Consider the following 22,822-nt stretch of genomic DNA (forward strand, 5'->3'; position numbering starts at 1 on the left):
TCCCGCCGAGGACAGGATCATTGCAGTGTGGTTCACCCTGTCCAGGAGCAGAGATGGCCCCTCCGACCTCTTGGGACTAAGCGGTTGGAGGCGTTTTCTCAGGCAGAGCTACAACCACTAAGCTGGGCGTGTCTGTCAAACTAGCACGTGCCTGTCCCTAGCACACGTCCTGCCCAGGACAGTGGCTGCCTTTCGACACTCTGCCGGAAGAGGGAACATTTTCCCGGTTTCTCTTGCACACAGATTAGGACCTTGTTTTCTGATTCAGTCTCCGCAATGGCTTCAGCTCTAAGTGGGGAAAATACCGTCAAAAGCTCAAAACGTGCACATAGAGAGGACGAGGCCAGAGGAAGGTCCTGTGGACATGGACCATGGGCAGGCAGGACTCTTCCTTCTTGGGCCCACTAGGGGCTCCCTGTTCACCTCTGACCTAGACTGGATCCCCCTGGGCTTCTGGTCCCTGACTCCGAATACCATTTCCTGCTTGTTGCCTATCCAAGGGGAAAGCTGTGGGATGCAGCTTTTAGGGCCTCAGCCAGGTCTCCCTCCAGAAACCTCGTGCTCCCAACAATCTGTTCCAGAAAATATAACCAGAGACAACACTTTCCAACTCATCTTATGAGCCCAGCAGTACCCTAAAAGCAAAACTAGAGTTTAAAAGTAGGGAAAACTTGAGAACAGCAAGTCTCAGAAATGAGCAATTACTGTCTTCTACAAATATTAGAAAACTGAAGCCAACAATGTAAAACAATCATACACCAGGACAAAGAGGAAATTTATTCAGGTATGCAAGGTTGTATCAGCATTCCAAAATCAAATCAATGTGATCCACCCTGTCACAGGCTAAAGGAGAAATTTATACATATCTGTCAGTTGATATGGGGGGGAAAGTCATCAAATAGTACATATTAGATATGTCAGGTTCTTTTTCTATCAATTGCACCTCATTAAAGCTCTTACAAAAATGAACATAGATATAGAATTTACACTTTCACAAACTTTTAGAAAATGGAACAGAGATCTAAACGTAATGCAAAACAATACAACTTCTAAAAAGATTATGCAGCAAACTCTAAGTGGACTCGAATCTGGAATTATGTTATTAAGATACAAACTGAAAATGTAATCTATGGAAAAAAACTGATGTTAGACTTTATTTATTATTTTGGTAAGGAAGGTTGACCCTGAGCTAACATCTGTGCCGATTTTCCTCTATTTGGCCTGTGGGATGCTGTCACGGCATGGCTTGACAAGCTGTGTGTAGGTCTACACCCAGGACCCAAACCTGTGAACCCCAGGCTGCCGAAGTGGAGTGCGTGAACTTCACCACTGTGCCAGCGGGCCGGCCCCAAGTTAGACTTTATTAAATTAAAAACTCCTGCTTTGTGGAAGGCAAAATCGATGAGTCAAAGGACAAATTACAGACTGGCAGACGATATTCGCAAAACAGATATATGATAAAGAAAATATGTCCAAGATATATGTAAAGAATTCTTAAAAGTCAACCACAACAGGGGGCTGGCCCCGTGGCCGAGTGGTTAAGTTCGCGTGCTCCGCTGCAGGCGTCCCAGTGTTTCATTGGTTCGAATCCTGGGTGCAGACATGGCACTGCTCATCAAGCCACGCTGAGGCAGTGTCCCACGTGCCACAACTAGAAGAACCCACAATGAGAAATATGCAACTATGTGCTGGGGGGCTTTGAGGAGAAAAAGGAAAAAATAAAATCTTCAAAAAAAAAAAGTCAACCACAACAAAAAAATAAACAACCTTATTGAAAAATGGGCAAAAGACCTGAATATATCCCTCACCAAAGAAGACATACAGATGGCAAACGAGCCTGAGGACAGACAACCACCGCCACAGGTCATTCGGGAATTTCAAATAAAACCTCAATGAGACACTTCTACACACCTATTAGAACTGATAAATGCAGGAAACTGACAATACCAACTGCACGTGAGGATGTGGGGCAAAGCAAACTCTCATTCATTGCGATCTGGAAAGCAAAATGGTACAGCCATATCAGAAGACAGTTTGGCAGTTTCTTACAAAGATGAGCATAGTCTTACCACACAATCCAGCAACTGCATTCTTAGGTATTTACCCAAGTAATTTGGAAATAGGTTTACAAAACACCTGTGGGCTAATATAGATAGTAGCTTTATTTATACTTTCTAAGCACTGGAAATGACCAAGATGTTCTTCAATAGGTGAGTGGAGAAAGAACCGGGGTACGGCTATAAGATGGATTATTATTATTTAGTGATAAAAGGAAACAAAGCATTAAGTCACAAAAAGACATGAATGAATTTTAACGCTTATTTCTAAGTGAAAGAAGCAATCTGAAGAGGCTATTGTAGAACACCAATTTTATGTCATTCTAGAAATGGCAAATGTATAGAGACAATAAAATGTCAGTAGTAGCACGGTCCTCATGGAAGAGGAAGGAGAGTCGAATGGATAAAGCACAAGGGATTTTTTAGTGCAGTGAAACTCTTCTGCATAATACTGTAAATATGGACAAAACCTTAGATAGTTATCAAAACTCTGAATTTTACAGCACAGAGAGTGAAACAATGTGTGCAAGCAAAAAGCCACGTATGTGTCCAAGAAAATTCCCGAAGTGAATGAAAACTGTGGAAAAAATCTAACTGTATTACAAATGTATGAAACAGTCTGAATGAAGGGAGTGGGTGAAAAGGTGCAGAAATATGTAATTTGGGAAGTGAGTCGAGTCTGTAAAACTGAAGATGAAAGAAACTGTGCAGATGCACTGTATTGTAGCTGATAAAGTTGTGACCCGGGGGGTATTGTTAACAATGCTGATACTTCTATCCATGTGGACTGAAAATGAGCAGATAAGTAAATGGACAGTGAACAGTGGGCACAAGGTTATTATTTGGAGTAGGAGTTTACAGATAAGCAAGGAGAAGAGGCTAGAGTAATCCACGTGGTGATAGAGTTGGAGACATCAGTGTGAACTTACTTTAGCTGAATATAGACACAGAAGGCTGTGTATAGATATATTTATAGGTGTTTGAATACACACAGGCTACTACACACAGATATATTTCCCTGCTATGTCCGCTGAAAGAACCTAATGCCCTGACAGCTGCAAACACACCTGGTACCCAGGTCTTAATTCTAATACCACAGTCCAACAAAAGGAAACAGGGTTCCTTGTAGAAATAACCAATTCTAGGATTCGGGAAGGAAATGTAAGAAAATGAGACTAAAGTGTCATTCAACATAAGAAAGTCATGAAATGCTACTCAAAAAAAGCCAAGAATGCTGGGGGGACGCCAAAGGGACACATCGGTTAACTGAAGGAGCTCTCAATCGCCAAAGCTGGAACAACCTGAGCAACAAAATAAATAAAGTTGTTGGATTATAATCAGGAGAATGTATGAATATCAATACTGTACCAATGTAAATAACTGAATAATAAGGAAATGAAAAGACACAAATCTCCTGTGTGGGAGAATACCAATGATTCACTCGGACATTCTGCTCTAAAGGAGGTCGAGGCTAACTCTCCGCTTCTTAGGCGCGGGCTGCACAGACAAAAGTCCCTACAAAGGGCACGGTGTGGACAGAGGGGACAGAGTGACTGCGCAGGGGAGACATCTGAGAAATGCTGCCTCAGCCAGGTGACCAACATTAACATCAATGGGGGGAAGTCACAGGGAGAGCATGGACCCTTGAAATGATGAGATGAAAATGGCAATTTACCTCTCTGATCTTCTTGCCCCAAATCCATAATCCCAATCTAATCATGAGAATAAAACAGACAAATTCTGTTGGAGAACATTTTACGAAACACCTGACCATTACTCCCTAAAACTACCAAGTTCTTCAAGAACAAGGAAAGCCCGAGAACCTGTCACAGCCAGGGGAGGCTAGGCAGAAAGGACTAAATGTAGTGTAGGATAACAGACAGGATGTGTTCATAAGAGTAGAAACTGCGAACGGAGCTGAGGGAAACTCTCTGTACTATCACAGCAAGTTTTTGTAACTGTACAACTGTTCAAAAAATAAAGTGAATTAAAAATCAGAGTACTAGCGAAATGCAAAATACCTGGAAACCATGAGTTCTGAACATGTCTCCAGACTCCATTATGTGCCCTGCACAAGCACTGTCACTACAGTCACATTCTTCATGAAATAGGATAATGATACCAAATTCATAGTTTCTGGGAGATTTAAATAATGAATATAACATTTCTGGCATTGTTTCTAGTAAAACTTCACTACTTAATGGAAAAATTAATCGGAATTTTGGGATACGTTATTTTTCACCCCTCAGAGACCCGCTCCTCTCCTTCCACTCCCAGGGTTCCCGTGCTGTTTCCGTCCCTCAGTCTCTCTTACACTTGGAAAGCAGCAACAGTCTGTTCCTCACATTGACCTGGGTGACTTTTCCACAGAGCAGACCTGATCACGGCTGTCCCCTCACATGAAACCTGTACTTACCGTCCACTAATTTCAGAATCAAACCACAATCCTGTGGCCAAAATATAAGGCTCTTTCTTAACCTGACTGTGTTCTCTTGGACCAGGCTCATTTCCCACCCTCTGCTATGCAGTATTGGTCAGATAGGAATAATCTGCATTACAATTACAATGTCGTATTGCAATTTTATACACACACCTTCCAGTCTAATTATCCCCTAAATGTCCTCCTCTCCCGGCTCATCCTGGAGTGCTCCCACCTCTCGATCACCTGGGAGAATTCCAACACCTTGTTCAAGGCTGAGCGCAGTCACAAGCTTGTCTGTGAAGCTTTCACTAGACTCTCACTGAAGAGTCAACTTCTTTGGATAGACTTCACCAGAGTTCAATGTCACCTCTGGATATTACAGTTTTTTTACATCTCCCATCATGTGTAGCCAATGAGTGCCTTGTGAGAATAAACAGTGTCTTAGTCATTACTCAATATCCAGAATAAGATTTAGTGCCTACCATACATCAATTGCTGGGGAAAAAAAGATTTTTTTAATGACTGCAAAAACAAACTATTGAAGGAGGATAAACAGACAGTCCCAAAATGGGAGACAAAGAATAAACCATGAAAGACGGAAATACTACTGAGGAATGAAGGTCCCGTGATGAAGCACAGACACTGGAAAAGACAAAACAGAGAAAGAAGTTTGATTCCCGAGTTTCCTTCCAGAATCAGTCTGTACTGGCAGCACTTGGTGTTACTACATTCTCTCTAACTTATTTTCCCTAGTGATGCCCCCAAAGTAACTGCCAATAAAAAGGCTCCCTCACACCATCACACGTCCCCTCAGCACTTGTGAAAATGCTGTGCTCACCTGGATGTCATCACAGAACAGCCTGAGAGCACCGATCCACCTTCCTCCGTGGACGAGTCATCGTGTTGGAAGTCACGCCTCTACGAAGGTCAGATGGCCCCTCCTGGGTCCTTTCTCACTTGCTGTCAGCCAGGTTCTACGCTTGACACAGCCCTGCATCATCTCATTGGCTTCACAACTGCTGCAGCGCTGAACACAACAGCAAGCCGTTACCCTGTAAATATCCGTGCAGATTGTTCACGCAGATGCTAGCGCTGAAGGGACAGGAGTGCTTCACATGGTGACCTGTTATTAAGTCCAAAAGTTTGGTCACTGTGCCGACCCAGAATCTGAGCAGCACCGTCAGGAGGCAGAGAACACCACCTGCGGCCCCTTCTGCAGAGAAAGCCTTTAAGCGACCTCCCGAGACACCTTCCCTTCTCCAGGGAGCAGAGGAACATCGCCTCATCTACTCAGAAACTTAATGCCAATCACGACACGCCAGTTGCAACAGCATAAACAGCAGCAGGACCCAATGGTGACAGGAAATACCTCTGCTTCCCTCTGCAACTGCTTTATGATCATAGACCAAATCCTTCCCCAAACCATCCTGCTCAGCATGGCCTCAAAAGCAAGGGGCTGTCGCTCTGAACTCCTACAAAGAAATGCTGCCCTGTGTTTCCTCCGACGCTTGCGAATTTCAGCCTCGACAGGCGATCCCAGTAAAACAGAGAACAAGAACAAGAACTCAGGAGGCTCTTCGACCGTCCCCCAACCCACCGCCCTCCCACAGCCAAGCAGGGCGTCCAGGTCGTTCCAGGACAGGGAGCTGTGGGGAGACGGGAGGCGTCCACACCAGGCAAGACACAACCAGGTGAGTCGCGGGGAGGCAGGTAGAGAAGCAGGCGGCCTCCCGCTCCCTCCGCCCGGACTCAGCCGGCTGTCCCTCCCTCGAGCCCCTGAGAGCGGGGAGCTCAGCAGGCTGCCTCTCTGAGCCTCAGACAGCCGCCAGGACGGCCCCGCCATCGCTGGGGAGCGGGGACGGAGGGGACGGAGGCCCCGAGGAGCCCTGTGCAGCCCGCGAGCCCCGCGCCCCGGCCCTCGAGGACAGCGCCCCGCAGGCCTCAGCGGACACGGCGGGCCAGGGCCGCGCCGCCGCCCGGAAGGCTGTCGGGGATCCGTGCCCGGGCTCAGGGCGCGTCTCCCCTCGGAGCGGCCCTCCCGCCCCGCTGCGGCCCTGCCCGCCGTCCTCCGAGGGCCTCCTCGTCTCCGCGGAGCCCCGTCAAAGCGCTCCCGCCCGGGCTCCCCGCGGAAGCGACGCACGGACCCCGGGGGCCTCGCGGGCCAGGGCGGCACAGACCGTCCTCCGCCGGCCGAGCGCCCGACGCGGCGCGCGTTGGACCGGCCGCTCCCGCCCAGGAGGGACGAGGCCTGGACGGGACAGCCCCGCGCGCACTGGGCTGAGGGGAACCGGATCGTCGCGGACGCCCGCGAGGCCCCAGCTTGCCGGCTCTCCGCGTCAGGCACGCCCCTCACGCCGGTCTGAACCTGCAGCCCCTTTCACCGGCTCCACACGGTGGCACCGCCACGCCTGACGCGGACGTCTGGGGCTTCCCCATTGGCTCAGGGGCGGGGGGCGGAGCGAGTGAGGAGGCGGGGCGAGCGGGGAGGCGCGGAGACAGAGGAGCCGGGGCTGCAGCCTGCAGCCTCACAGGGGAAGGCCAGAGAGCATAAGTCTGAGTGACAGGCAGAGCGGGGAGGCGGGGCGAGGGGGGGGCGTGACGAGCAGGGGGCGTGGCCACAGAGGGGGCGGGGCAGTCGAGCCGCCCTGAGAGGGGTGACAGCAGGAGCGCGAGGAGCAGTGTGAGCAGAGGCTGTGCCAGCTCGGGAGCACCGCGTGTTGGGAGGCGTGGCCAACAGGACGGCCCCCGTGGGAGCGGAGCCCAGGCTGGCCAACTGCCTGCTCACAAACGCCTGGAGCTGCGCCTCTCCTGCCCGCTGCCTGCTGGGAAATGGAGTCTTTTTTTTACTGGAAACAGAGAAGCTGCGTGTCTCTGCCCCTTGGCCTTTGGGAAATGTGGTCCACAGTCGGACCTTCGGATCAGATGCCACAGCCCTCCATGCCAGAAAATCCCAAATGAACGTGTTAGGTCATTGATAACTCTATGTTTAATTTTTTCTAAACAAAATTCACCTTGAGGTGGAAAGTGGCTCCACGAAGTTGAGTTTCCTCACCCAAAATAACTGCAATATTTTCCGTATTCTGCCTGCAGGAACCAAAACACACTTGTTTGGGTAGGTTTCCCAGGTTTTCCCTGTAAATCGAGATGAGGCAGTAGGTACAGTCCCGGACAAAGACAGAAGAAAAGAGACAAATCCATTTCCGGCATCCATGGCCTCTGACTCTGTCTTGACCCTGAAACAGAGGTTTTCAGCATATTGCTACTTAGGAAGACAGAGGCTCGACACAGGAATGTGAACAGCAACAACCAGAGAAAGCTTTGTGTGCTCGCCCCTGAGGGCTTCCTCAGGGGCCCCATCTGTTCTTAGATTTTTCCTAGGTAGGAGCCATCCTTCTTTGTCTCTTTGTATGCTCTGGGACTTTTGGCAGAAAACTTACCATTTGGAATATTATGACGTGACAACTAGGGAAATCAGGTTCTCCCCCTCCCCAGCGTTTCTGGGGGATGCTGACTGCAATCGATGGTGATAGTTTCTTTAGGGGATATTCTGATCCAACCCTGAAAGTTCTGCAGTGTTTGTCATGTGTGGCCACTGAACACTTGGATCTGTTAGCCTAAGGATCTTCTAGAGATCCTGAGTTCAGTGGGTCTTCGGATGTCCTCCTGGGGAAACAGGGCGAGGGAACACTGTATGTGACAGGGAGAGCGACTGTCTGCTTTGGTGTAGAGAAAGAGCGTGGCAGACTGCATCCAGTTCTCCTTTCATTCTGGCACACAGAAGACTAGGTTTCCTAGCCCTCTTGGTTTTCGAATGGACGTGCGGCTACTTCTGCCCAAGGCATCACTTTTAGGCCAAAGGAGAAAGGAGGGTGTGTAAGGCCCCAGGTGCTCTTTGTGTCCTTCAGTGGCAATGGAAGAAGGCGTGAGTTTCAGATGGTGTAGCAACAAGGTCATAGGGTCTCCATCAGCCTTGCCCAACGAGACTTGGGAAGCAGGGTCCCCTTCACCCCGGCGACCAATGTTTGATGTAAATCTGAGGAGAAATACATCTTGAGTCATGGATTTCTTAATCATTGCATTTAATTTCTTACCAGAGCATTACCTAAGGTTGTCCTGAAGATTACGATGACCTACCCTCTCAGATTGTCTAAAGGGTGATTCTCCCAAAGCAGAATTTCCCGAATCTCATATTGCTATGGTCAGAAGTCGTGTCTGCTGACGGCTGCTTGTCACATATCAGGGCCCTGCCAAGAGACTCTAAGTCTGATGGGGAGTATTGCATGTGGAAAGTGTATGGAAGTGTTCTGGAGAGATATCCCTATGGGAAGGTAGCAAAGCAGAGATGGTCGCAGGAGAAGCTGAAGCCCAAGCCTGCTGCCACTGGGTCTCAGCCAACCCTCAGGGATCTCTGGAGCTGGGATGGCCCTTTGGTGTTGTCCCAAATTGAGACAAGGGGACCAGGCTTCTTACTCTCTTATCTGCCAGACATGGGCCCCTGGCTGTCCCTGGAGAGGGCTGCATCCTCTGGTTAGGCACTTCCCTATGCTGTGGGAATGTCCTGTGAGGGAAAGAGCTGTGAGCTGTCCTCAGCCAATATTCCCAGGAGCTGTGGGGTGGATGCCTTGGCCTTGAGCATGAGTCTGGGCTGAGTCTCAATGTTTCAACGGCACTTCTCCTTCACCGTGGTCTTCCTTCCCAACCCAGTTAACAAACTCCCCATGGGAGGAGGTCCCTGGGAGGACTTATGTAGAGCTCTGCCTTTCTCTGTGATTGGCTGAGAGAAAGGCATGGGGGAAGACCAGAATCTCTCTCTCCAGCATTCAGACCCTCTTACCTGGGGGCTTCTGGAGAGCTCCAGAAGGGTTCCGACCTCGGCTGACACTGCTGAAGTTGTTCCTGTAACAGTGGCCACGGATTTGATGTAGTCCGGCGCTTGTAGTTAGGGAGAGTCCGATTCCCTCCACAGAGCCAGAACAGTGTGCTCTCCAAGGTCTTGGCATCACAGGGACAGGCCTGGTAGACATCGAAACCCAGGGGCAGGTTGGCAAGTCGAGGGGCGTTCTCGTTGGTCTCCTCAAGGGTGAAAGAAAGGCCAGTCTATGCTGGTAATTCTTCCAGACACACCTAAGCCAGGGGGCAGCATTCAGGAGAATGGTCGAGTCATGCCATTCAGGGACAAATCCTAAGCCAAGCCTAGAGAAAGGCAGGGTTCTGGACTCAGGTTACCCGTCCAGAGATGCTCCTGTTTTGGCAGATAGAGGGGGTGTGAACATGGTTCCCGGGGCTCTAGAACCCCCTGGCATGGCTCTCTCACTGTGATGAGGCAAATCATGTCCAAATCAGCAAGACGGGTGTTCAGGGCACTGTGAGTGGGGGGAGACGGCATTAGGCTGGATGGTATGGCTGTCAACTGGACAGATTTTTTGTTAGCTCCCATAAATGGAAGATGCATCTGTGCATGGACCACACAGCAAGAAGTTCTCGAGGTCCGTGAGTGAGGAGTACAAACGCCGTCTCATCGACCACTTTGGAAAGACTGAGTTGAATCCCAAAGTGGCCTTGTTTTCGCTTGCACTGGAAGCCAAGATGCAAGCATCCATCCCCACCTTAGACCTGGAATAGTTTAAATGGCACCCAGCTTACCAGTTCCTCAAACATTTTGAGCATTTCCTGCCAACACCATATTCACCTGAGGCATTTCAAGGGACTCACATTGTTACTTTCTCTTCCCCTAAGTCAGCTCCTAGGAAGCCAGTTTTGGTAACTTCTGTGTGCCTTGAACAAGAAACATTTCATCCAGATTTGCTAATTTCTTTCCTCGTGGACTTCCACAACCTACTTCCAATTTGGAAACCCAAAGATGGGATGAATGGTGCCTCCTGTGTCCACAGCTGTACTCTCACAACAAACTAAATATTGCTACCTGCCAGGTCGGCTCTCAGGAGCACCCCAGTCCCGGAGGAGACTCTCTTGGGACACCCATGCCTTCATCCCAGCCCTGGGCTAGCCCTGGGACCTGCCACAACTCTTTCTCCTCCGAGGGACTGGACAGCCTTCCCCACCTTCCTCTGGCAAGTCTCTTTGCTGGGTGGCTGTGCCGCATCAGCAAAGACCTGGGCTGCCGGGGACCAGGATTGATCCTCAGCTTCCCGCTGTGCTGAGACAGCCTCCCTGGCAGAGCCCAGCCTGCCTGTGTCTGAGTGACACTTGCAGCCACCAGGAAGGAGGGGATAACTCAGAAGTGCCAAGCGCTTCACCCTGCCCTTGTCTTTCAGGCTCTTTCCAAGGGACGACATTGCAAAGGGTGGGTGGTCACGCTTTCGCTCCTGCTTCTGGACCCGGTGCTCCTGTTGAGCTCAGAGCAGTGTCTGTTTAGCACCCAGATGGGAAGCATTTCAGCATTTCCCTTGGTAAGGCTGTGTCCACGCACATCCACAGATCATCAGGTTACTGACATTCCCCGCAGGACCCCCAACTCACACCCTTCTTAGGCCTCCTCTTTCAAAGCTCCCAACAGGAAAGGCACACATCCCCATGACAGAACCACAGCACAAGACTGTGGAAAAGAACACAGCCAGCCGAGGGTCTGCACACTTGCTGGGCTCAGGCACAGCAACGACTTTAGGAAAATCACTAAAAATACTCCAGATTGTGTAAATTTGGGACTGTCTGACACCACGGGCCTGGGAAGCACACAGGCGCAGAAGTCACCCTCGGCAGCAGGGAGACTGTAGGGTCATTCCTGGTCAGGATGATGAATAGAAAGGCTGGGGGCATCTAGGGAATTTCTGCCCCAAGATAAAATTGTATGCAAAAGTGCAGAGATGCTGAAAATCCTAGCTCACAGGCAGCACTAGGTTTATGGAGGGAGACCTGGCTGAGGCCCTAAAAGCTGCATCCCACAGCTTTCCCCTTGGATAGGCAACAAGCAGGAAATGGTATTCGGAGTCAGGGACCAGAAGCCCAGGGGGATCCAGTCTAGGTCAGAGGTGAACAGGGAGCCCCTAGTGGGCCCGAGAAGGAAGAGTCCTGCCTGCCCATGGTCCATGTCCACAGGACCTTCCTCTGGCCTCATCCTCTCTATGTGCACGTTTTGAGCTTTTGACGGTATTTTCCCCACTTAGAGCTGAAGCCATTGCGGAGACTGAATCAGAAAACAAGGTCCTAATCTGTGTGCAAGAGAAACCGGGAAAATGTTCCCTCTTCCGGCAGAGTGTCAAAAGGCAGCCACTGTCCTGGGCAGGACGTGTGCTAGGGACAGGCACGTGCTACTTTGACAGACACACCCAGCTTAGTGGTTGTGGCTCTGGCTGAGAAAACGCCTCCAACCGCTTAGTCCCAAGAGGTCGGAGGGGCCATCTCTGCTCCTGGACAGGGTGAACCACACTGCAATGATCCTGTCCTCGGCGGGAGGGGCACTTGGGCAAGTCCTTCAGTAGCCAGGGAGGGGACTGGCACTTCTCCCTTCTCCACATAAACTGAGCCGCTCACTCTGGGAGATTTCTAAATTCGAGGAGGAATGTGAGTTTCTGGATCTGGTTTCCATGAGTGCTGCGAGCGAAAGACTCACACCTCCACTCCCAGGATTAGAAAGAAGCAACAATTTAATATAATACTCAAACGGAGCATTTACCATTGACAACAAAATATGGCCCCGCCAAATAGGGAAATAGGTGCTGGGCAAAAGGGGGGAGGGGGAAGAGGGGTTGGTGCCTTCTCTCGTGGCCAACAGGGGACCCCAAGAAACGGATCACAAAGTTCTCCTCATCAGAATCAGGGGAGGTGGCCCTGTGCACCCTGAGTGTCAATGCTGTGTCCCCGCTGTAGCTCAGCTGGTCTCAGGAGGGTCATCGACCACCACCACTGGGCCCTTGGTTGGGGGTCTGGTGTCTGGAGAAAGAGAGGCATTTCCTGAGCGACCTGCCCTGGAACCACAGTGCACACCCCATCCCGGCCCCCACTGCGCTCTGTGCTCCAGCCCTGTGCTCAGTGCTCAGTCAGCCAAGAGCACCCCATCTGTCCCTGACACAGGGGCTGATATTTAGCATCACCCACTTCACAGAGGAGGAAACCAGTCCCAGAAACGTGAGTGCAATCGCCCAGGACGGGACTGCTCAGCAGTGGAGCTGGAACCCAGGGCCAGCTGTCTGCCTCCCCAGGCCCACGCTCAGCCTGAATGTTTCCTGAGCCCATGGTTTCAGCCACTGCCGGTCTGGACACTCACTCTGGCCTGAGCGGTTCTTCTTGCCTTTGAAGAAGAGTCGAATCTTTCTGACCCAGTGGTATCGGGGCTCCAGCTGGCAGGACAGGCTGTAGCTACAGGACAGAGCGGAGCTGGGAGCTCTCAGGAGCCACACATCACATGTGCATCCTGGAGCCTGCCAGCAGCTGGGGTCGAAGGGCCCCAGGGGTCGCCATGCAATCGGATCAGGGGCTGACCATGGAGCAACGGCCATGGGCTCTGGAGCTGGTCGGCAGAGAGAGGCTGCCCTGCCCTCCCCCAACTCCTGACCCGACTCACCTCTCCTCCTTGCTCAGGGGCTCCACGGCCTGGAACCAGGCCCCAAAGTGCTCGTCGGGCTGCACGGTGTACAGATTTGCAGCCTCCTGGAGCAGCTCGATCTCGTCCATCAGTTTGAATTGCTAGGACAGAGCAAGCACAGGATGCCCACAGGGCCTGAGTGGGGGACCCTGCAGGGCTCGTGGAGGGGGTGAGGAAGGGGGCAAGGGGCCAGTCTGGGGCCTTTGCCCACTTGGGAACCCTCCCTCCCTGCGATTCCAGTCAGGGCTTGCCTGCTCTCACACTTGGCCCAAAATAGCTCCTCCTCCAGGAAGGAGTCTTTGATGCCAGCCCTTCCCCCACCCGCCAATGCCATAGGATCCCTAGCTCTGTATATCGAACTGTGCAAATAAATGTCCCAATCCAAATGGGGATTGGGCCAGAGGGGGTCCTGCACACTGCGGGGGGGTCTCTGATTTCCAACCCCCACCCTCCCCACCGGGAGGCCGCAGCCGCTTACCTCATTCCATTTCCGACAGTTGAGCACATTGCCCTGGAAAGCAGACAGCCGCAGTCCATCAGAAACAGCCCCCTTGGGCCAGCACTAGCCCCCGTCCACACCTCTTGCAATGTTGCACTACTGCCAGTGGGCAGGCCCATCCAGAGCCCGGACTTGGACCTGGGCCAGTCTCTGGGCTCCAGAGCAGGGGGCGCAGAGCAACTGAGGCAACAGACCTTGTGACCCAACCCTCTCTGATGACACGTGGGGAGACTGAGGCCTCAGGCAGGAAGGGACAGCTCAGCCTCTGATGTGCTTCCTGACTGGGAGGGGCCCGACTTCTCTTCCCTCACTGGCAGGGCCAGAGGGAGAGGCTGAGTCCAGCTCAGACACCACCTCCTGCGGCCACACAGTCAGGCAGCTCTGAGCCTCAGCAGCCCAGGGAACCTGGACGGTGGCTTATGCAGAGCCTGCATCACCCACTGGGGAGATGGGCCTGACACCCTAACTCCCACACGAGGCTGGAGGCCCTGCTGAGAGGACCTTTGCCAAACGCAGAGAGCTCAGGGCTCAGGACAGGACTCTCTCCTCCCCACCCTCAGGAGCCTGAGCCCCCGGACCCACCTCCAGGCTCACTCACCTCCACATAATCCTCCATCGTAGCGTCCAGCAGCTCCAGGGAACGGAAGAACGTCACCAGGGAGGGGACGACACCCTGTGCCGCCATCGGGATGGGCATGGTGATGAGCTCCCGCTCTCAGGTGCCCCCATGAACCTTCCCCTGAAACCCCTCAGCCCAGCCTGCTGCCCACCCCACGCTCCCACACAGAGCAGCCTAGGATCGTCGGGACACCCCAACACACACAATTCCCTCCCCCGCTTCCGTCCAGGAACACCAAACTCCATCAGTCAAGTCCCAGGGCTGGCTGTTGGCCCCTCCCAGGGGCAGTGGCCCCTGCCCTTCCCCACCCCAAATCTGCCCTGCTGCCAGCCCTTCCAGGCCTCCTCCTGCTCACTGCCACTGCAGGCCCGTCATGCTTGGCAGCCACAGCAGATTCGCCTGAGGAGGAAGGCCCCTCTCCTGAGGGAGGTCTCCAGCTGGGAGGGGGAGCCCCCTCTCCTCTGACTCCTGGGCCCCTCCCCCACAGTCACCCTCACCTGCTGCCGCTGCCTCTCCTGGGCTCCCTGGCGGGCCCTCTCTGCAGTCTTTAACACGGAGGTCGCCTCCTGTCGGGGCCGAGGACAGGGTCAGTGCGCCCATACTCCCCTCCGCATGTCCCCCAAGGCCCCTGATCTCAGACCCTGGCCATCGGCTCCAGTCCCCTGCTGCCTCTGCTGCTCCCACCTCCAGGGTGCTCTGATTCTAGACCAGTCCTGGCTCCAGGACTCAGTCCTGTGTGACCTTGGGCCTGCCCAGGCCTCCCTGGCCCTCTTTCCTCAGCTGAAAAGTGTGAGGAGAACGTCACCTGCTTCCAGGAGTCTCCTGAGGACTCAGAGTCATCTGCGTGTCATCACTGCTCTCCCCTCACCTCTCGAGGAGGAGCCGGCACAAATCTCCTCCCGTTCCTGTCCTCCCTTGGATGGTAGCACCCCGCTGGGAGGCCTGCACCGCTGATCATTTCCCTCCACTTCCCAGAGGAGGAGACGGAGGCCCCCAGAGGGGCAGTGACTGGCTCAAGGACCCACTGGGAGAGGCCGCTCCCCGTGCCAGCTACAGGCCCTGTCCCCGCTGCCTTCACCCCAGCCCTGGCTCCAAATCTGACCAAGGCCCCGACCTCTGGACTCCAGGGGTGTGTCCAGACCCCAGCTGAACAGACAGGGAGGGGGAGGGCAGGGTGTCTTGGGGGACCTGGCCGAGTGGCCCCGGCCTGCCCCACCCTCACGGGGCTCTCTGACCCCCAGCCTGGGCCAAGCCTTGCCATAGCCTCACCTCCTAGGATCCCCTCGGGATGCCCCCCTCCCCTCTCCTTCTGGCCTACTTCCAGATCTCCAGCCTCCAGGTTACCTGCACCAGCAGCTCCCTGCTCACGCGTTTCTCTCTCCTGACCCACTTCTTCCAGGTTCGAGAACTCTCCCTGCGGGGTGGGGAAAGAAAGAAAGAAAGAAAGCAAGCAAGAAAAACTGTGGGATGCTTGAAGGCAAGTCCCATTTATTTGAGAACCCAGCAGATCCAAACTGCCTGGGACCTGGATGAGGGATTTCTCTGGGGTGCTCTGAGCTCTAAGGTCCCCATGGGACTGCGGAGGGGCCTCTCCTCTTGTCCCTTGGGGCCTCCATTCCCAGATGTCCCAAACAGATCTCTTTGGAACAGTGTTGGTTTCAGCTGCATAGAGGCTTCTGTTGCTGCAAAGGAAACACCTGAGAATCTCCACCTGGGCTCAAGCCAGGATCTGGTCTGGAAGGAAATGAATCCCTGGGACGGAACTGCTGGCCGAAGGGCGCTGAGAGACTCAGAGACCCAGCACCCAGGTCAGTCCCTGTGCCCGGCATTCGCTGTCTCCCAGGTGGTCTCAGCTGACTTTGGGGGACATGCCGGCCCAAATCAGGCTGCCTGGGCCACCTCACCCTCATGGTGCTTGGCTGGAGAGCAGACCACCCACTACCCACCTGGAAACTTGTCCCCAGGTGTCTTGGAGACGGGCAATGGCAGGGCTCTGCAGGGCAGAAAGGATTGTGTGGAGGGAACAGAAGTTCCCGAGGCATCGGCACTCCTGGGGAAGCGAAGAGATGGAGCTGTGAGGGGGAGCTGAAGCTCTGCTGCCTCTGGTTTCTGTCCCCTCATGGACTTCCCCTGTCCTGGAGGAGACACATGTCCAGGGAAGCCAGGGAGGGCACACCTGCCCCCCGACGAGTAACACTGCCAGGCGCAAGGATTTGTAGCTCAGCACAAGGGAGGAAGTGAGCTTGTCCCCACTGGGACCTCAAGTCAAGGTCAACGTGGCCCTGGCATGAGGGTCAAGGGACAGTCCAGGGACTAAGACCCCAGACTTCAATCCTGAGAGCAGAGAAACAAGAGGCAATTCTCACGCATCCAGACAGGGCGTGCCAAGGCTTACCTCAGCCACCCTGATCCACAGCTCAACCACCCTGGCCCTGTCCTGTGCTGTCATGCTCGCGTCCCCAAGGCAGGTGACGAGGATGCAATTGGCCACGGTGTTGTCGTGCATCACAGTGTCACGGACGGTGGGTGCCAGGTAGTCTCGTTCCCTGTTGTCGCGCTCGGACCAGATGGAGCCGAGGCAGTGGGCGGGCACCAACGTCTTGAACAGCTCCTGCAGAAGATTCGGAGTGTCACCCGGTCCTGCCGCACCCCAGCTCGGCGTCCACAGTCCCCCATAGGCCCAGCAGGGTGAGATCAGAACTGGAGCTCAGGAAGCAGAGCATGTGGCCTGAGGCTTGTGGGAGTCCCTGGGTTTTGTCTGTGTCCACTGAATGCACCCAGTCCAGGATGACCCCGGACTCAGGACTGTGGGGAAGGGAGGGGACATTTGCTCCCAGCCCTGTCTCACTTCCTCCAAGCTCCAGAAGGCAGCCCACACATGCCCACCAGAAGGGCCATCATCCACCCATCCCAGTGCCCCTCGGGTCCCACTCCCCATTCCAATGCACATTCCCCCCGAGGCAGGGACAACCCCCAGCTTTGTTTGACTGTCTCCACTGGAGTCAATACACATCACCTTCCTGGTAAGTGCTGAGGCTGTCCGGGCCACCTGCGCAGATGGGGGATCCACCCAAGGACCTGGCAGCACTTCAGTGAGTGCCCATCCCCCACCAAAGGGCCAGACTCTGCCCACCTTCCACTCTCTCCCACCTCATTCATCGGCACAGCCACCCTGTACAGCAGGTGCTGAGTGTCCGTCTCTACCGTCCCCTGTTCGCTAGGGGACAGCGAAGGCTTGGGGAGAAAGAAAGCTGCCCAGGTCACAGTGTTGATAAGGGAGGGAGCAGGGATTTGGACCCAGATCATCGGAATCCCGAGCAGGGAATGGCAGGTGTGGGGCGGCTCATGGCACCGGGAAGGCAGGGGCCACCCACCCCGCGAGCTCCTCTGCTCACCGCAGCCATCCTCGTCAGCTGCTCTGCCACCAGCTGGGGAGGGAAGTCCAAGATGTTCGGCTTCTCCTCCCACAGCTGGTCCTCGGTGGTCACGGCCCAGGGGCAGCTGGGCTCTGAAGCTGCCTTTAATGATGGCCCTTGCTCTGATCCTGGAGTGGCTGACTCAGGGGCTGCTGGCTCCAGCTCTACCACACGTGGTGAGACTGGAGGTGCAGCTGGCTCCAGCCCGGGGGATGGCACAGGCTCTGGCTCTGGAAGTGGCAGGAGTTTTGGAGCTTGCTCTGGAGGAGGATAAAGAGAAAGTTTCACCCACACACCTGACAGTTTCTATGCCTTTCCAAAGATAGGAAGGGCTCCACTGCCTCTAAGGGAACGCTAGCCCATGAACCTCAACACAGACAGTCTTCCCAGACTCCAGTCCCCTCACCTTTCCGTTCGGCCTCAATGGCCTTGAGATGCTCCAGGTGGCCTGGCAGAAGGTAGGCATGGCCCTCCATGTGGGAGCCACCAAAGCTGACGTGCAGAGTGGCCAGCTGCAGGGTCCAAGAGGGAAACCGCAGGGGCTCCCTGCAATCCTGCCCTTGGCCCAGCCAGGTTCCCAGCAGGAAATAGATAGCACTGCGTGGAGGCAGATGGGCCAGAGAGTCAGTGGCCTGGCCTTTCCTTAAACACTGCCCTCCCAAGGCACTCATGTTAGCATCTGTGCCCCTGTGCCAGACCCTCCCCCTCCAGAGGAGGGCCCCATCCCAGCCCTGAGCCCTGGCTGGCTGTCCTGGCTGTGGCAGGCCTGCTCATCCAGCAGGCTGAACACAGAGTCTGTGAGAGTCTCTTGTTCCCACCGATACTCTCCTCCCCAAGGGTCTGGACACAGCCCACCCAAGCCCTGCATGAATGTGGGCCACTGGAATGAAGACTCCAGCAGACTTGGGAGCAGCTTGCTCACACACCTCCAACTATGGACCTGGCGGTGGTGCTCACAAGGGGTGGATGTGGAGAAAGGGAGGCAGGAGGGGCTGGGACTCTGCTGGGAGTGGGTCTCTAGTGAACAACGCAGCCCAGCCTCCCTTCCAATTCTCAAGGGGCCTGGGACCCATGCACAGCTCTCTTTGAGTCCAGTCCTGCCGGAGTGGAAGCCACCAGAACTCAGCCCTCCCATGGGAATCACAAGATGGGTGAGATGCAGGGTTCTCCCAGGCCTGACCCGGCCACAGCCTCCATCCTCTCCCTGCACCCTGTTTGCTAGAGACAGGAGGCCGTCCTTCTCGACCCAAAGACCACTCACTTTGGGAGGTGGTCCTGTCCTCCAGCATCCCGCACGCATTGGGCCAAGCTGCCTCCATGTGTCCCAAAGGGGATGAGGGCATCGCCCGGGATGGAGGGTAGATGGGACCTGTGAATGATGTCAAGTGTGACTGTCTGACTCTCAGATTAGAGGGGAGGGCCAGGGAGGCTGTCTGCTTCAGTCACTGAGTGACACTTAGTGTGTCCAGAAGTCCTGCTCAGAGTAGGTCCTTCATAGACATTGTTGAATGATCTCCAACCAGAACCACCCCGGGTGTCTGAGTGGGCCGGGTCCCCTCTGTGGCCCTAGAGATCCCTAAGTGGCTACACCAAGGACAAGCACCAGGACCAGCTGGATGGCATCTCAAACTCCTTGACAGGGTGCTCTCCAGGTGCTTTTCCAAACTCAAAAAGCCACAAGCCAGTGAAGGGAGAGGAAGACTACTTTCCGTGGGGGACAGAGAAATAATCACCACCAGCAACCACAGCATGGCCCACCACCCTCTCTGCAGAGCCGGGCACCAGGGCAGCACCTGGAGGGCTGATCCCATTCATCCCTGGGAGAAGCCTAGCAAGTTCATCCTCTGCCACCCCACCTTTCAGAGGAGCCAACTCAGGCTCAGAGAGATGCGGTGACATTCCCAAGGCAAGACACACAGCTGGCAGTGGGCAGAGTCACCACTGTGCTGAGGAGGAGGTGGGCAGTCACCTGGGAAACAGCTGGTCCAGCACCTGGTGGGCTGTGCTGGAGCCTGAGTAGCTGCAGAGGGAGGTGATGACACTGCAGAGGACTCTGCTGGGGAAGGCTAGCAGCACAGTCTCTGAGAGCCTCTGCATCATGCCTGCCTGGAGGCCACGCATCCTGCAGGCCTCAGTGACAGACAGAGTGGACTCATCTTCACTCTGGGTGGGACGAGGAGGGACACAGAGTCAGGGTCACCACTGCAAACCACCAGTGTTATCGGGGTCTGCAGCTGACCCAGGAAATCCTAGCCCCTCCCAGACATCTGCGACAGGTGAGCCAGGGGTCCCAACTCAGCAAAGTTCTGCGCTCTCAAAGTACAATCTGACTTTGGTCCTGCGAAGGATTCCACATTGATCTCCCTCAAGGCCATTTGCTCGCTGAGGGACAACAGAGCTCCCTCTGTGAAGAGCACCAGCCCAGTGAATCCTCAACAGACACCCCTCTCTAGAGAGGAGAACAGAGGCTTTGGCATGCCAAGTGGCTTCTCTAGGTCCTGTGGCTCAGAACTGAGAACCGCCCAAAGTGAGGGCTGAGGGACATCCCCTCTGACTGCCTGAGGCTTCATCAGACCCTGACCTGGAGGGAAATGTTATGTGGCCACCTCACCCCTCCCAGGTATGGAAACAGTGTACAGGGCAGTGACACGTTCTGAGAATCCCTTTGACTTTCAAACACGCTGATGGTTATTTCTTTTACATTAAAGGGAGTTTGGAGACCCTTGTTATCGAGGTTTCATTTTCAAAAAAAGGCAAAATTCAAAGATACTCAGGGCCTATTGGGAAGCGACAATGACATCAACGTTTTCTCTAATCTTCCTAGGAAAATGCAAAGAGTGCCCTCCTACCCTCCTATGCAGCTGGTGGGGAGGAGCGGAAGTCCAGATTCCTTTGGGAATGGGACTGTGGGACACTCATGGGGGACAGCCCTGTTAGGGTCCCAGGAGAACGGCAGTTTGAGGTTGGATTCTGGGCCTGCCCTGGTCATCTCAGGGGCCTGGGTGGGAAGACCCCTCCGTGCCCACTCTCACCTCAGAGCAGCCCTGGTTATTGATGGTGGCGCGGTGCAGCTGGTCCCTGTCCAGGGAGATGGAGTACCCGAAGCCATCCGCCAGCTCTTCCACCACCTCCTGCGTGCAGCTCTGCAAAGACAGTGCCCGAGAGCCGGGCCCGGAGGTCTGAGGGGCCTGCCTCGACTTGGCCACAGGAGGAAACCCCCGCACAGATCAGGTACCGAGCAGCATCTGCCTAGACCTCTAGCCAGGGAGGGAATGAGATGACACCTGGAGGGCTCGGGACTAACCTATGGGTAGAGGAGCTTGGTTCCCAGCACCCACTCTCCCATCCTGCTAGCCACCACCTAGGCTGGGAACACAACACACTGCCAGGCTTCCAACACCGAGCAAATGGCTCCTGCCCAGGGTGGGTCCCCGCTCAGCACCGCCGTCCATCTCTCACTCCCCTCCGACACACAAGGAAGCTCAAATTGTTGTGCAGGTGGCATCCAGTTGTGGCCTAACCCTGTTGGCTTTCCCTGTGTTACCTGAGTGCTCCTCCTACCAGTTGGACAGAGGCGGTGCAGGTGAGGGCCAAGCCAGTGTCTATAGTGACTGAAAAGGCTCTTTTTCTTGGCTTTCCTGAAGCCAGAGCCTCCACAACTCGGGAGACAGCAGGAGAACATCCTCTTGTCTTCAGTGTCGCCACTCAAGTGGGCTCAATAGGATGCTATGTCTAGAATGTGGGCGCCTGGAGACCAGTGTGCTAAGTTCTGTTGGGGTCTGTTTTCAAGGAAGTGAGGTCACTTCCTCAAGTTTCCCTTACCTGGGCCCCTTCCTTCAATCACACCCACCGAAAACCTCTCTGGGATCTTGGCTGCTCACCCTCCTTGCCCATGTCACCTCCAGAACTGTACACAAATAGCCAGCACAGATCCCAACACAGGACCTTGAGATGGAACCAGGGTTCCAGCTTGAGGACATGCAGCTGAGTTCCGACCTCTTTTTTCCTACAAGCTCTGTGTCCTGGAAATGCCAATGGGCCTCCCAGGGCCTCCTCAATCACCCAACCTGCACGATGGGGGCGAGGCCAGAAATAGCTCCCTTGGGACATCCTCAAGTGTAGAACAGACAATAGCGACAACACCTGTGGTCTGGTTTGCATGTGTCTGATGCACACACTTAGAGATTAAAGAATGACAAGAAGGGGTGGGATGTAGTGTGGAGTACCCCTCAAAACAGGACTTGGTTCCAGCTCTATGACCTTGAGAAAGTCACTGCCCCTCTGGGCCTCATTTCCAGGTCTGCACCTTTAAGAGGTGGAAATTAGGGGAAATTCAGATACTTCCATTCACTGGCATGAAACCTTGCAAGGTCTCCTGTTTGACTTAGAATCAGACCCAAATGCCTCGTGTCGGCCTATGTAGTGGGCAGTCTCCACTATGGCTCCTGGTGCTCACTGTCTTCTGCTGTGCACGTCCTTGTGGAACCACAAGTGGTCAGGAACTGCCTTCTGAATAGAATGCAGCCAAGGTGATGGGATGGCCTGCAACCCAGGGTTAAGAACAAAAAGCCTGGCCCTTCCTTCTTACTCATTGGCTTTAGTCCCCTCCGTCTTTCCCTCCTTCTGTTTCCATCTCTCTCTCTCTCTGCATCTTATATCTCTGGAACTGGGGGAGCAAGTGTGCATGCTTTCAGTTGTCCTATGAAGATGTTCCATAGGAGAGAACGGAGGGAATGATTGGCCAACAGACAGGTAGGAACTCAGACTTTCAGTCCAAACAAACCCCGTCAACATGCATGTGAGTGAACTTGGGAGCAAACCCTCCACAAGTCGAGCCGCAATATCGCCGCAGCCCCTGCTTCACAGAGACCTTGAGGCGGAGGCACCCAGCTAAGCTGTGCCCCATTCCTGGCACACACACTTTGTGAGATGTTAAGGATTTGTATTTTCTAGGTGCAATGTCTTAGAGCAGTGTCATCAGAGAGCGACGGGAAAAGCACAGTCTGCCAGTTCCTGCCCTCTGGCCCTGCCTGTCCCCATCTACCCTCCTCTCTCTTCTCAGGCTCCTTCCAGCTCCACTGCCCTCTTTCGGACATTGTCTGGTCAGACCCACTTCTTCCTGTGAGCCTCTGCGCCAGCGGTGCCTTCCCCCTGACACTCAAACTGTTCCCAGACACAGGCAGGCGTGCCTCTCATCTGGCACCCTGCTCACAGCAAATGTCACCCCTATGATGCCTTTCAGAGCCTCCCAGGCACAGGCTCCACTG

At 54.2% G+C, this 22,822-nt stretch overlaps 1 protein-coding gene and 1 long non-coding RNA gene across 2 annotated transcripts; both read right to left on the bottom strand.

Moving 5' to 3' along the window:
* Positions 1 to 587: 587 nt before the first annotated feature.
* LOC139044821 (uncharacterized) lies at positions 588 to 6,911 on the bottom strand. Its single transcript, XR_011502088.1, has 3 exons — positions 5,318 to 6,911; positions 4,651 to 5,121; positions 588 to 3,358 (listed from the first exon to the last, which is right to left on the bottom strand). It is a non-coding gene; the product is annotated as an uncharacterized lncRNA (long non-coding RNA).
* A 5,156-nt stretch (positions 6,912 to 12,067) lies between these two features.
* On the bottom strand, positions 12,068 to 15,510 carry LOC139044973 (ral guanine nucleotide dissociation stimulator-like). Its single transcript, XM_070506570.1, has 7 exons — positions 15,484 to 15,510; positions 14,637 to 14,705; positions 14,119 to 14,193; positions 13,500 to 13,532; positions 13,001 to 13,122; positions 12,704 to 12,795; positions 12,068 to 12,369 (listed from the first exon to the last, which is right to left on the bottom strand). Exons 3-7 carry the CDS (start codon positions 14,134 to 14,136, stop codon positions 12,308 to 12,310), a joined length of 327 nt encoding a protein of 108 aa, XP_070362671.1. The 5' UTR covers positions 14,137 to 14,193; positions 14,637 to 14,705; positions 15,484 to 15,510; the 3' UTR covers positions 12,068 to 12,307.
* Between the last annotated feature and the right edge of the window lie 7,312 nt (positions 15,511 to 22,822).

This window comes from Equus asinus, chromosome 3, assembly GCF_041296235.1.
Source record: "Equus asinus isolate D_3611 breed Donkey chromosome 3, EquAss-T2T_v2, whole genome shotgun sequence".
Lineage (NCBI taxonomy): Eukaryota > Metazoa > Chordata > Mammalia > Perissodactyla > Equidae > Equus > Equus asinus.